We start from the raw sequence: 14,468 nt of genomic DNA, 5'->3' as shown, positions 1-14,468 counted from the left end.
AGGTCCTTCAAACAAACAAGTACTTTTGAAGGGTTGTGATGCACATAATGCACAATTATAACCCCATGCAAATCTGCACAAAACAGAAGGGACATTACATTCAATCACAACTTTATTAAAGACATACCTGAAAACGTTTATATGACAAAGTAAATCACAAATGCATCCTTCCCCAAATACATGCTAGATTACAGCCATTCCTCTGCTGAGAATTTTAAATTCAAACTTTTTTTCCTTCTTTATTTTTAACATTTTTGTTCAGCTTATGTCAGACAACTCACCAATATTATATGCAAATATAGTATGTCTTCATTAAAAATTAAGCTACAAAAGATCATTCACACACAAGTAAAGAACAAATAAAGCTAAGAAAAAAAAAAAAAAAAAAAAAAAAAAAAATACACAGGTAAAGAACAGATACCCAAGGATTTACCATTTAGGTTGACTTCACTTCAATTAACTAAAGAAAAACATTTCTGTAATCTAACTGTTTGCTGAAGCTAACTGAATAAAAAAAATGTCCTTTATTCACTTACAGTGTGCTTTTGAGGCATTTTAAAAGAAACTGCTTTCAAGAATAAATACATTTAAAATATATATACACAAGTTTCATATATTGATGTAAACAAAACAGCTTTAAAAATCATGATGTGCCCTTTAAATATAAAAAAAAGCTTCCATTATATACAACTGGTAAAGAAGCATTACATCATGGACTAGAAAATGAGCAACTGTTTTATGTTAAAAACCGTGTTCATAAAATCTCTACACTCAGGCTTCAGGCCACTGAATTTTTTGTTGCCTTGAAATTCAGCAGGGCCCAAAATTGGCAAAAGGGCTCAAATGCTTTTATGTATATACAGATTGACTCACTTAAGGGGAAACAAAACAAAAACCCTCTTTAACATCTTTAATATGCTCAAATTCTTTAGAAGTTTTAGAGCTATATGTGTGTGTATATACACACACACACACACACACACACACATTTTATATATATGTATATATATATATATATATATATATATATATATATATATATATATATATATATATATATATATATATATATCTCCTTCAAATACTATTCACTATGCAGTGCTGTCCTTGGCACTTGCTTTCGGGATAGTCTCCATAATGGTGGAAGGCAGACAAGCTTCAGATTACTACACTCGCACCACTCACTGAGCTCTTTGCCTAAAGGAAAGAGAAGTCTCAGTTAATGTCCAATCCAAAAAGAGTGTGTGTGTGTGTGTGTGTGAGTTCAGCACCATGGTGTGTCCTAAAACACTCAGAATATTCCCAATCATTAAATGTAATCCTGGGCTACCAAAGGAGATAAGTGCTAAAGAAAAAAAATCATAACACCAATTCAAGCAAAGCTTCAAGTAGCAGGATTGTCCACCATTATGGCAAAAAAAAAAAAAAAAAAAGCTGAACAGCCTGCTACCTTGCTGGGAACTACTTCCCAGCAAGGTAGCAGGCCATTAAAAGTCTGAAAACATTTTAGTATTTTCACAAAAGAAGGTTTTTAGACTCTTACAGAGAAGCGTTCGGGTTGCCTTGTCGGCTTCTGGCCTGGCTCATACTCGCTGTAGCTGGGTGGGTAGTCAGACCAGGCTCCGCCTCTGGCTCCACCCCGGGCTCCACCTCTAGATCCAGCTGCTCTTCTGCCATTGTCATCACTGGCAGAGTCCCAGTATCCTCTACTGTTCTCCAGCAGGTCTTCTCTGGATCGTGAACGAGGCCGATAAGATGCTTGGCTCCGGGTATCCAGCACGTCTTCCTGACTGTGACTGCGTGGCATGCCGCGTCTAGATGGAGGAGGCTGGCGGTGGCGATTGTAGCTGGATGAGCCACTGGAGTATGCCGGGCGATGCCGGCGGGAGGCAGGACCATCATCCAGCCCAGAAAGCATGCTGGGTGGGCCAGCAGAGAACGGCACATTGTGGGCCATGTGCACGGGCGGAGGTGGGATCATGGGGTTGGTGACATCCATGTCCCTCACCTGGTTCTCCAGGTAATCCAGCACTTTGTTGGCACTGTCCCTGCCGTGCATGCTGGGTGGTGGTATAGATCCAGGCATGGGGCCGGACATAGCAACAGGCATGGGGCCGGGCATGGGGCCGGGCATGTGGCTGGGCATGGGGCCGGGCATGTGGACGGGCATGTGGACGGGATGGGCAGGAGGTGGGAGGGGCATGGGAGGAATGGGGGACATGGGGATCTTTCCTGATGCTGAACCTGAAACATAAACGTAAGGCTTTAGAGAATATGCAGTGTCTGCTTTAGTGTTTCATTCATAGGTAATAATCATCATTGTCAATATAACTTTAGCTTAGCTTTTGCACTGCAGTTTTCATAACCAAACTATTATAAGGCTTTGTTCAAGGCTAAATAAAAATGACATACTTCATATAAAGCAAATGCTAATGAACTGACCTGCATACATTATGGGATTCATTTGGTATGCAGAGCTATGAGTGCTCAGGGGTGCGTAGACCGGCTGTCCATGACCCCAGGAGCTCATGGCCTTCTCGGCCTCCTTCATCATCCTGTGCTGCATCACCACTGAGAGCAAGAACAGAGTGTTTGTCAGTGTGAATCTGTATGGGTTTATCAGTGCAAACCATTCTGCAACTGCAATATACGTGATGGCCACAAGTTGGAGCCCCAGCGTTTTTGAGTTCACTGCTGGGAAGCAGGAGCAGCCACGTTCTGCCTGTCAGCACTTCAGGTGTTACGAAGTTGCAAGACAATTAACAAGGACACATATCAAAAAGGTGCTCTTGTGGGAATATATGTGCATGTGTGAACACTTTTAAAGAGAGTGGCATGAAATGACATGACACTGCATTTGTTTTTTCAAGTGGGGAAACTACTAGAATTAAGACTTGCTCTTCACCTTTAGTAGCTTATTTAAACCATTCAGAAATACAATTTTCTTTTATTTTCATCCAGTATCTTTGTTGCCTGTGAAATAGCAAGATGAAGAGCACCTTATGCTTATATTTATAACCAAGTAAAAGATTGATGGACTGATTGATCCAGCTATCTAATCATTCACCCACTGACCCACTGACCCATTGTCCCACCCACTGACCCACTCACTCACCCACTGACCCACCCACTGACCCACTCACTCACCCACTGATCCATTGTCCCACCCACTGAACCACTCACTGACCCACTGACCCATTCACTCACACACTGACCCACACACTCACCCACTGACCCATTCACTCACTGACCCATTCACTCACCCACTGACCCACTTACTCACACACTGACCCACTCACTGACCCACTCACTCACTCACTGACCCACTCACTCACCCACTGACCCACTCACTCACCCACTGACCCACTCACCCACTGACCCACTCACCCACTGACCCACTCACCCACTGACCCACTCACTCACTGACACACTCACTCACTCACCCACTGACCCATTCACTCACCCACTGACCCACTCACTCACTCACTGACCCATTCACTCACCCACTGACCCATTCACTCACCCACTGACCCACTCACTCACCCACTGACCCACTCACTCACTCACTGACCCACTCACTCACTCACTGACCCACTCACTCATACATTATTGTTACAATCCTTAATATGTATGTTAATTTTACTTTTCTCAGGGCAACAGCAGGTTTGTGGGCAGCATGGGCAACGGACATAACAGCAGCATTTCTGAGGGCAACACTGGCAGCAGCAAATACAAAAGAGGATGATGAGGAGGAGGGCCCCGATGATTAAGAAGAGTACTGTCAGCCAACCTGAAAAGACAAAGATACACGTTAAGTTATTAGAAGGCCCAAATTCTACAATAGGCTGTAGATTTAAAGACAAGAATGACAAAGTCCGACCCATCTCAAGCATGGCTTCCAGTCCCATAATTATTATATAACAAACAATTTAATTTCCCAATATAAAGAAGAGAAGCTGCTTACCGTAAACAACAAGCTTGATATATTGGTTTGGATATCCACTTGTGTCTCCAGGAGCATCAACAGAGCACACATAGACACCATTGTCCCACCACATCACCTCTGTGATCACCAGGTCTGCCTCTGATAGAGAGACAGAGATAGAGTAAGAGAGATACCAAGAAACAGAGACAGTCAGTAGAAGAATAGTAAGAGCACTCAATCTAGAAGCTTAACCATTAAGTCATAACTACTACAGACAAAGGTCACTGAAAAATACAAACATTTGTAACTGCATCTTGCTTCTTGCTACAAAACTGAGTAAAAAATTTAAAAAAAATGAAAGAACACGCAACGATATCCATAAACCTAAAAACATATTTTAAAAAAATCTACTCATATTATCATTACATATTATCTTTACTTTCATTTGCAATCGAAGAGTCAAATGCTGAACTAATCCTGCACCAGGCCACAAGCTAAGCAGGCTAATAGGAGATTCTGGAGGGTGATTAGTCTGGAGCCTGTCTCAGGGGACTCGTGGCACAAGGCGGGGAACACCCTGGTTGGAACACCCAGGACACAATCGAACATGCACACACACTACAGACAATCTAGAAATGCCAATCAGCCTCCTGTCTTTGGACAGGGGGAGGAAACCAGGGTACCCGGGGGAAGCCCCCCAAAGCACGGGGAGAACATACAAGCTCTGTGGACACAGGGCGGAGGCGAGGTTCGAACCCCCAGCCCCAGAGATGCGAGGCAACAGTGCTAACCACTAAGCCACTAAGCCACCATGCCCCCTTTATTCCAGTTCCACTGAAAATCATTAAAATGCTAGATGGTAGTAGTAGGGGAAAAAGACATTTTATTTTATAAAACCAGATCTGGCCCTAGCTAGAGCACTGTGTAGTGATAGGTCCCTTGAGATATGTTTAAAAAATAATCATTATAATAATTTTGGCTATTGGAGGATAAAATTAAACTTACATTTCCACTTACTAATTTGATAGATGCTAAGGGACTTGTTCAAGGAAATAACAGTGGTTCTTTGGCAGCCCTGGGATTTGAACTCATATCGTTTTGGGCACTAGGACAGAATCTGATGATCTATTACTTAAAATAAATAATAATCCCATGCTGCAGGAGATCCTAAATGAACAATGAAACAGACATACTGTTCTGGATGGTGATTCTGCGCCCGCTGTATTCTGGACCCAGTGTGGCCTCGTTGGTGCCGTATTTCTGAGCCACAGTCCGGATGGTGCGCTGGCTATCTGGGCAGTCATTGGACGGGTCCTGACCCATCTGCAGAGCAGCCTGGTAGGCTGAAGAGTAAGTTTAGAGACAGCCAAAATGTTAAAAAATTAAAACCTATGGGGATCATAACATTATTAATGAAACTCATTCATCCTATGTTCAAAAAGGATAAATACACTGCCTGGCCAAAAAAAAAGTTGCACACACTAATATTTGGTTGCACCACCTTAAGCTTTGATTACAGTGTGCATTCGTCATGGCATTGTTTCGACAACCTTATGCAACATCACAACATTTAGTTTACTGTCAATTTTTTACGATGTGACATCACCAAGCGTTTTAAAGATCTCCGATCATGATCATTCAAGATTTTTTTCCGACCACATTTCTTCTGCAAAGTTGACAGTTCACCACGATCCTTCCAGGTTTTAATAATGCGTTGGACATTTCATAACCCAATTCCAGTGATTTCAGTGATCTCCTTAGTTGTTTTCTTTGCTTGTTGCAAGCCAATAATTTGCCCTTTCTGAAACACAGTAACATCTTTTCCATGACCATGGGATACGTAATCTGCCATGGTTGTTTAAGAAATGAGAAGCTGCACACTGCATCAGTTAGGGTTAAAAGAATTGTTGCCAGCTGAAACATATTAATCACTGCAGTAATGATCCGATCATAGGCTCTTAAATATTTGCTTATTTAAATCCAAACGGTGACCTTTTTTTGGCCAGGCAGTGTATGTTACAGTGCCTTTTCATAGAAATTAAATAAATTACACTTGTCTCCAACTGAACTATATTCAGCAAACCTCCCCTTTACAGGCTGACCGAGTGATTCACTTGGACGCGTCAGCAATCTTGTTACTTTCTCAGAAAAAAATGTGAAATTATTATTAATTCTACATTTAGGCCTTAGATAGAATTCATAATCACCCAGTTAGATTACAAGTTACAAACTGAGTAATGGAATAAAAATCTACATTAAAAACACTTACCTATTGAAGTCTATAAAGACCTTACACCAAGAAGAGCTTTTATGGGTCTACACTAGACAGAAATTCTGACTGGTTGTTAGAATGTAGCTGACACAAAAGCACATATACAGAGCTAATGAAGGTAAATCTTTTCTAGCACGCCTTTCCTTCACCTTTTTACGAGCTGTTCAGCAGCACCTGTGGTTCAGCTCCTAGAAGCATGCGGTTAAAACCCTGCGGGCCGTTCTGACCCCTCACCTGTGGAGTAGTAGTCCAGCACAGGGTCTTTGCAGAAAGACTTGTAGAGCCAGGTGACCAGCACGCTCTGAAGGTTAGCTGAAGTGGAATAGTCACAGCGCAGCGTGATCGGGACAAAGAGACCTGTACCGTATTCCGTCTTAGGCACCGTCACCTGAACCGAAAATACTTCTGTATGAGAAAGACAAATAGACATTGGTGAGGAAAGATTTCTAGAGAAAAAAACAATACACTAAAATATGTCAATATTTGTTATATATAGTAGCATGTCATACAGTATATAGTAATTAATATATGAGGGCATATAAAAAAAATAATAATAAAAATAAAAAAAAAAAGATGAGGGTGTTGCAGCTGTAAAGTCTGATTGAAAATCACTAAAAACAATTTCACTGTTGCCACAACAACAACTAAAAATAGATAAGCCACTGTGATGTGTTTTTTTTTTTTTTGTCTTTTATTAAATTATACAACCTAAGTTGACACAGGTTATTAATAGAAGACAAATGGACATAAAGAACCCGCAAAATAACACCTTTTATTAAAAAAAACTTTATTTGCCAACACATTTTATCTAAATGTAATAAATTCATTTCAATTAAGATGTGCCACCTCATAAACTGAAAGAGGTCATTTTATTGTTGAATTGAAAATTCAAGTGTGTATGCCATGTCGTGTAAATAGAGCACAAGCATCCATAAAGGTGAACACACACCTACAAAAACTTATCCTCACACACATACACTCATCTATGCACTCGAGCCAAGACTGCATATGAAGGATACAACTCTCATCTCTCGTTTTTCTCTCTCTCTCTTTCTTTCTAACACATAATGTTAAAAAAGTCGATTTATTTGGGGGTTTTCAAACATAGCTGATGTATTTTAAAGTAAATACCGTTGTGTTACATGTTAATTCTACTGGGAAAAACTAATGTGATGGTATTAAACTATTATTTAGAACACCAATACCCTAAAAGCATATTAGCTTTGCTCAAAATGGTGGTTTGACTCTTCAGTGTCACTGGCCCATGTTATTTATGTTATGTAATCACAGTAGGGTTGTAGGACATACGGCACTTAAATAGGAGCAGGAGTACTTTACATTTTTGAAATTCAATCTATTCAGTTATTGGATTGTTAATGAGTCTAGCTTTTTAAAGATTTGGAACTTTTTCTGAAAGGAAAACTCTATGTGAAAATAAAATCTTTGAACTTTTTTTTGGGGGGAGATTGTATATATGTAATTATATCTAGGTCATTAAAATCCATTACAAATTGTGATGTTTAAATATCTATAAAATTATTATAGAATTCCAGAGCGAGAGAGAGAGTGAGTGAGAATGAGAGAGAGAGAGAGAGAGAGAGAGAGACAGACAGACATGTTACTGAAGAAAACAGCCAAACCTGTTGAACTGGAAAGGGAGAGAGCAGGAAATAGTTTCATGCTTCTAAAAACCCACACCAATACACACAGACACACTTTTTTTTCTGGTTTTGCTACTTATAAACCCTTTCTCTAGCTTAACTTTCATTTGAATGAAATAGGGTTAAATTTTTCCAGATACACAGCAAGACTACAGGCTACATAAACATACTGAAGATGTCAGTGTATTATATTATAAATTATTTAGTATCAAAATGTATTCTGAAATGCTTCAAAATGGTTCTATGAGCTAATCATTTTAGATTTGAATTTCTGAAATTGATTATGAACACAGGTTCGTTGAGTTTTCTATAATAATAATAAAAAGAAGAAGAAGAAGAAGAACATACATAAATAGAAACAAGTGTCTCTGAGCCATCTGTAAACACCTGTGATCACGTGACCGATACCGTGTGCATTGTTGCAGGTTATCTTTTCGGTTTGTCGCGCGCTCGGTTTCGTCAATACCGACGTTTATATACATTCCAATTTCGTTTCCGAATAAAACAGGCTAAATATCTAATTTTTACAATAGTTTTTAAAATGAATACTACTTGGCGAGCTTTACCTGAGAGCAGAAAACTGAGAAGCAGCGGCGCCACTATAAGTCTCTTCATTGTGCTCCACTTCACCAGACGAGACGCGCTTAATTAAAACAACCCTGAGCACAAATGTGGCCTTAAGTTCACGTACAAAGTGAAAAGAACCAAGAAAAAAAAGTTAAACAGAGGTTTTTCCTGGGAAAACCATAGGTCGTAACTAAAACGTTCCTGCTTGAGCCCGGCTGATGCTGCTGCTGGGCCTCGTTCCTCCTCAGCTTCCGCGGTGTTCTGACTCCTCCCCCACACAGGTGCTTCACATGACGTCATCACGCCGCTCGCTCCAGTGTACCTGTGCGCGAGCGGGTTAGATAGCTAGACCACTTAACATATTTCAAAATGGCGGCGGTTTACAATTGTTGCCTATATTAATTTTTCTACATTTTAGCTACAAGCATTACTGGCCTGGAAGTTGTGTTATGTTCATAATATCTTTCCACATAAAGCTGTTATATGGAATAATGCAGACATTACAATTAGGAAAACCTGGAAAAATGGAAAAAGTAAGGTTTATCTGTTATGTACCAGATGTTTTAGATAAGTCTGGTCAGTTACTTTTATATAAGCATTTCATGCCTACATGGTCCTTCTTTATATAATATAAATTTTTTTTTTACTGTAATTAGTGCTATCCCTTCAGGTCATTTAATGCTAATAAAATCACATATGCAATTTTATAAAAACTTTCTAATACTGTACTGTACTTTATATCATCAGCCTGGAAAACAGTACACTGTGAAACATGATAGCCTCATTAAGTTATGTGAATTTATTTCTTCTTTTTAACTCCAATTGTCATGACAAGTTTTGGATATTGAACTCAAATTTATGATTTTTCAAAAATTAAACTTAAAGTAATCCATTGTCTTGACTTTGAGTCATTATCTCGGCTTTGAATCGTTGTCTTGACTTTGAGTCATTGTCTTGGATTTGAGTCGTTGTCTTGACTTTGAGTCATTGTCTTGGATTTGAGTCGTTGTCTTGGCTTTGAGTTGTTATCTTGACACTGAGACATTGTTTTGACTTTGAGTCATTATCTTGGATTTAAGTCCTTGTCTTGGCTCTGAGTCATTGTCTTGGATTTGAGTCCTTGTCTTGGCTCTGAGTCATTGTCTTGACTTTGAGTCATTATCTTAACTTTGAGTTGTTGTCTTGACTTGACTTTGAGTTGAAACAACGCTTTTAAGGCAGCAGGTGAACTTTCGTTTCTAAGTTTAACCAGCTTGAAATGTCTTACAGTGTAGAAAGAATTGCAATAATAATTGTTATAACAAAAATTAGCACGGTCTCTTCCATACAGATTTTACACATAAAAACATTTTTTGCATAATATTTATCCCTGTACATATAAACTGTCTAGATTCTTAGGTGTTGAACAGACCTGCTCGTTTTGTTTAAAAGAGCCAGAACCATATTTTTAGAATGAATGTCTGTGTGTTTTTCAGTTAAAGCTGGATATGATGTGGACATGAATCTTAGAGCTGTTATAATTGTTTTTTCATTGTAATGTTACCCCATAACCTTTATTTTAGATTTAATAAATATCACTTACACAAAGCCAAACATGGAAAATTTTATAAGATCACGTATTTGACAGAACTAAAACTGAAATAAACTTAAAAAGACTAAAATCGGTTGTTACTGTTTTTGTTTGCCTGTCCTTGTGGGTTTTTTTTCATTCCTTAATAATACTAATGTGTGTATGTATATATATATATATATATATATATATATATATATATATATGTATATATATATATATATATATATATATATATATAATTTTAATTTCTTGTCTTTAACATGGGTGGTCTGTTTTTGTTCCTTTTATTTGTTTCCTGTAAACTATAGCAAAATAACTGGTTTCACCAGTTTCAGAAGCACTATATGGTTGTACATCCAAAACATCCTGTTTCATAAGAAATGCAAATTGCATCCTGAATAGCGGCTAAAAAACACCACTAATTGTGGGCTTTTGACCCTTTTGCCCTACACTGACATACTGTAGTACAGTGGTTTTCAGACTTTTTGTAGCCAGGGGCTTCTTTAGATATAAAATAAATTCCCCTGATACCCACAGTACAGCAATATCCCAATTCAATTCAATTCAATTTTATTTGTATAGCACTTTTAACAATGGACATTGTCACAAAGCAGCTTTACAGAAATATAGAAATTCTGGATATAAATTTGAAATGTATAAATTTATCCCTAATGAGCAAGCCAGAGATGATGGTGGCAAGGAAAAACTCCCTGAGACAACATGAGGAAGAAACCTTGAGAGGAACCAAACTCAAAAGGGAACTCATTCTCTTCTGTGTGACGCAGGATAATGCGATTGTAAATCATTTCCCTTCTATAACTGTGTACTATATAATCAAAAAGTGCAATTTTGTAACCAGGAAATTCATTATAGGTTTAACATGAAGTCTATGTTGTTGAAGTTATCAACTGTTCACTGATGGAGACTTGAGTGCAAAACTGTCCGTGGCAGTTGCAGTCCTAAAGCAATCATAGCAAAATCGTTCGTATCATTTGCAGTCCAAAGCCATCTTCATGGTTTCTGAGTGGAAACATCCACAGTAATCTCATGTATCTTTAAGTCCAAGCTGACATTATTTGAGTTTTGATTAAACCCATTCAACTCACGAAGTATAAGACTGCAATAATAAATGTAATAACTTTGATAACAGTGGGTTGTGGTTTCCCTGGACCGCGCTTTAGTACGTAAATGAGAATTTATGTTATTTTATTATTCATCTTCATGTTCTGCATGTTCTCCTTGTGTCCGTATGGGTTTCCTGTGAGTTCTCCGGTTTCCTCCCACTTCCCAAAAACATGCTGGTATGTGGACTGGTGACTCTAAAATTGCATGGCTCTGAATGAGTGTGTGTGTGTGTGTGTGTGTGTGTGTGTGTGTGTGCGCGCACAGTGCCGTGTGATGGACTGGCGACCCATCCAGGGTGTATTCCTGCCTCACACCCGGTGTTCCTGGGATAGACTCCAGCTTCCACTGACAAGGATAAAGCAGTTACTGAAGATGAATGTAATTTTCTTATAATTATTTTAAAAATATCAAATATCTAATATAAAGTGCTCTTCATATTCTATTTATTCACTATAAAAGTACCCTTCTTTATAAATACCCTTTATCTTTCTGAATTAATTCCACTGATTTCCTCTTTAAAAACTTCATGTTCAAAAGATTGTGGTATCACATTCAACCAGCAGATGGCCCAAAACACCTACAAGTTTCAATTTAACTGGACTACATCATATAAAAACAGAAATACTGTATATACATGAGGATATAAAGCTGGAATTTTTTGTATAATTGAACAATAAATATGAACTGATTAATCACTAATGATAAAAGGTTTTGCACTGAAAGTAAAACGGTTCTTGCTTGTGGATTTAGGGTTTGTTTTGTTTGTTTGGTTTTTTTAATCGTACTGCATGTGTTTGTGTAGAAAGGCATCTGAAGAGGACTTATCTGATGAGCTGTACTCTCTTATTATTCGTACAAATATTTAGTTGTAGCCAAATTACATATATGCTGTAATTTTGGGTGTAGAGAGCGAAATGAGAGAAAATGCTGGGGAAAAAAACATGGCTCCATCACAACAACATGAAGGTGCAGATATTTTTATTGCACCACAAGTGCAAAAGTTTACCAGTGCAAAGAAAAAGAAAAATATATATTTACAGTAAATTCTTATAATTATTTGCGAGTAAATAATTATAGGAATCCAAATTAGCTGTTGTCAATCTCCTACTGCATCTGTGTTCAAAGTTAGACTGATTTTCTGGACCAGCTAAGGCTCCTTATGTTCCTGAAACCCTATTCAGACACACTATGAGCAAATATTTTGTTAATTTTTGTCCGTCAATGAAAATAGTTCCCAAAGAAGCCACAGCTGGACAGAGCATTGCATGTTGCCGTGGCAACGCACAGACTGACTGACAGCCTGTTGTGAGTGTAGTAATGGTTTCAGTGTAACAAACTATTGCTAGAATTGGAATTTTATGTAGTGAACACAGACAAGCGGAGGGAAATGTACCAGTGCTGTTATAATAAATATCAGTACTTTCGGAACACTGATTAGTGGACTGGAACTAAATGGTGTATAACAGTAATAATCACATACTAAAATTATTACTCCTTTTAACACAACATCATAATCCTGTTAGCAGTTTCCTTCTACTTGAGGTTTAACCAAAATGCATATGCAAGTTGGTGCAGTCCAGCAGTCCTCAGGGACCCGTATATTTGGCGGGGGACATAACCAGCCCACAGCCGCGCAGTCCTTTTGGCACCTGTAAACAATCTTAATGTATCACTGCAGAGACGGAGAAGTAAACAGCTCTCTTTCAGCTGATGGGAAAACTAATTTCTGGGCTGGAAAAATGTGCACAGAGAAGCCTAAATTAAGAAATTAGTCAGAGCCACTGCACGACAATTATACAAATAACAGTTATTCTGAGGTCCTTTTGAAATTATACATTTATTACAGGCCTATTAATAATATTAAACTGCACTTTCATTTAGCAAAAAAATCAACCATGATACTTATACTTATTATGCCTCCACCACTAGGTCTTACGTTTTCAGGTTTTCTGTGCATGCGTCCAAGATGCTCTTTAGCACAATGACTCAAGTACAAGTGATTAAATGTTTGTAGGTTTTATACTACAAACACTGGAATTATCATTGTAACCAGAAGATGATCTGATTTTGAAATTCACAGCAAGGTCAAATGTCCGAAATGGATTTTCTTCAATAACTTCCTTCCTGTTTGAAGTATAATTTTAAGGATATTTGAGGCATGCAAATTAGTAGCAGGAAGGACTAGACTTGTTAGTGGTGGAGGCATTAGCCATTGGCATCGAGTTCTACTTATTCTGTGTTGTAAAACACTTGGCTTTGGTGCCTCAGCCAAACTGGAGCTCCAAGCAGTGGCAGGCCCTCAAATTAGCATTTGAATTTGAAGACTGATGGTCCCATTAAAAAGGGAAAAAGAGGTCCCCATGTTCCTGGAGCTCACGAGTTTGCAAGCCTGTGTCATACCAGTTGTGCAGCAGTGCGTGTCATCTAGTGCTTTCTCTAAATATTGGCAGTCAACAGACTTAGACCAGAAGAGCACTTGTAAGGGCAGTCCTGTTGCTTCTACTCTCTTAATAATGTAATTAGTGTCAGTGCATGTGTCAAAGAACTAGTCAATTTTTTAATCTGCGCTTTTCTTTTGACCATTAACATGGATCTGCCCATGGCACTGCACACTACGAGTAAACATACACTGCTCTGTGTCCCGCTTGCCTTTATAACCAACAGGAACTGTGTGTAAAGGCTGTAGAAAGCTGTTTCCTGGAATTGTACACTTCTCACACACTCACACATGCTCCCTTTTTCCTTTCAGGGTTCAGATGTATCCTGCTGAATCCTATGTCCTAATTCCACTCGACATTTTGTATGTCTTAATTGGAACAAACACAACTGGAGGTTCTGAGTGCTTTTCTCTGTTCTGGCACCTAGGTAGTGGAATGAACTTCCCCTAGATGTCCGAACAGCTGAGTCACAGGCAGTCTTTAAATGATATCTAAAGACTTACCTCTTCCTAAAGTACTTAAATTAGCACAAAAAAAAACTTTGTATTGTCTGATCGCTTATCACTATATTACCTTCCCAACAGACTTTTTGGACTGATGGTATTCCTAGTTTGTGACCTAGAGAACCAGTATCAGAATGTATTTATTGATAGAGTCTTCAAAGCACTTTTGTAAGTGGCTCTGGATAAATGCCATAAATGTAAATGTAATCAGCTACTCAAAGCAGGATGGTGTCATTTTAATTAAAATTCCAGACTACAAGGTGAATGATAATGTGCCGTGTTTCGCAGCACGAGTTACACAATTGCATTCCTTTCTTGTGGTCAACAGCCATAGTCCCGTATTCTGTATTTTTGCAGTTTACCTCACTGCCAAACACATGAATAACTGTCAGTCGAGAATGTAA

General features: G+C 38.6%; 1 protein-coding gene across 1 annotated transcript; it reads right to left on the bottom strand.

Moving 5' to 3' along the window:
• Positions 1-99: 99 nt before the first annotated feature.
• On the bottom strand, positions 100-8,753 carry ildr1a (immunoglobulin-like domain containing receptor 1a). The gene is made up of 8 exons (XM_026931737.3): positions 8,425-8,753; positions 6,432-6,602; positions 5,119-5,268; positions 3,965-4,084; positions 3,644-3,790; positions 2,443-2,571; positions 1,544-2,244; positions 100-1,197 (listed from the first exon to the last, which is right to left on the bottom strand). The coding sequence occupies exons 1-8, from the start codon at positions 8,471-8,473 to the stop codon at positions 1,159-1,161; spliced, it is 1,506 nt and encodes a 501-aa protein (XP_026787538.3). The 5' UTR covers positions 8,474-8,753; the 3' UTR covers positions 100-1,158.
• Positions 8,754-14,468: the final 5,715 nt, after the last annotated feature.

This window comes from Pangasianodon hypophthalmus, chromosome 26 (genome assembly GCF_027358585.1).
Source record: "Pangasianodon hypophthalmus isolate fPanHyp1 chromosome 26, fPanHyp1.pri, whole genome shotgun sequence".
NCBI lineage: Eukaryota > Metazoa > Chordata > Actinopteri > Siluriformes > Pangasiidae > Pangasianodon > Pangasianodon hypophthalmus.
Note: the sequence above shows the minus strand (reverse complement) of the source record. Positions and strands in the feature narration are given on the sequence as shown.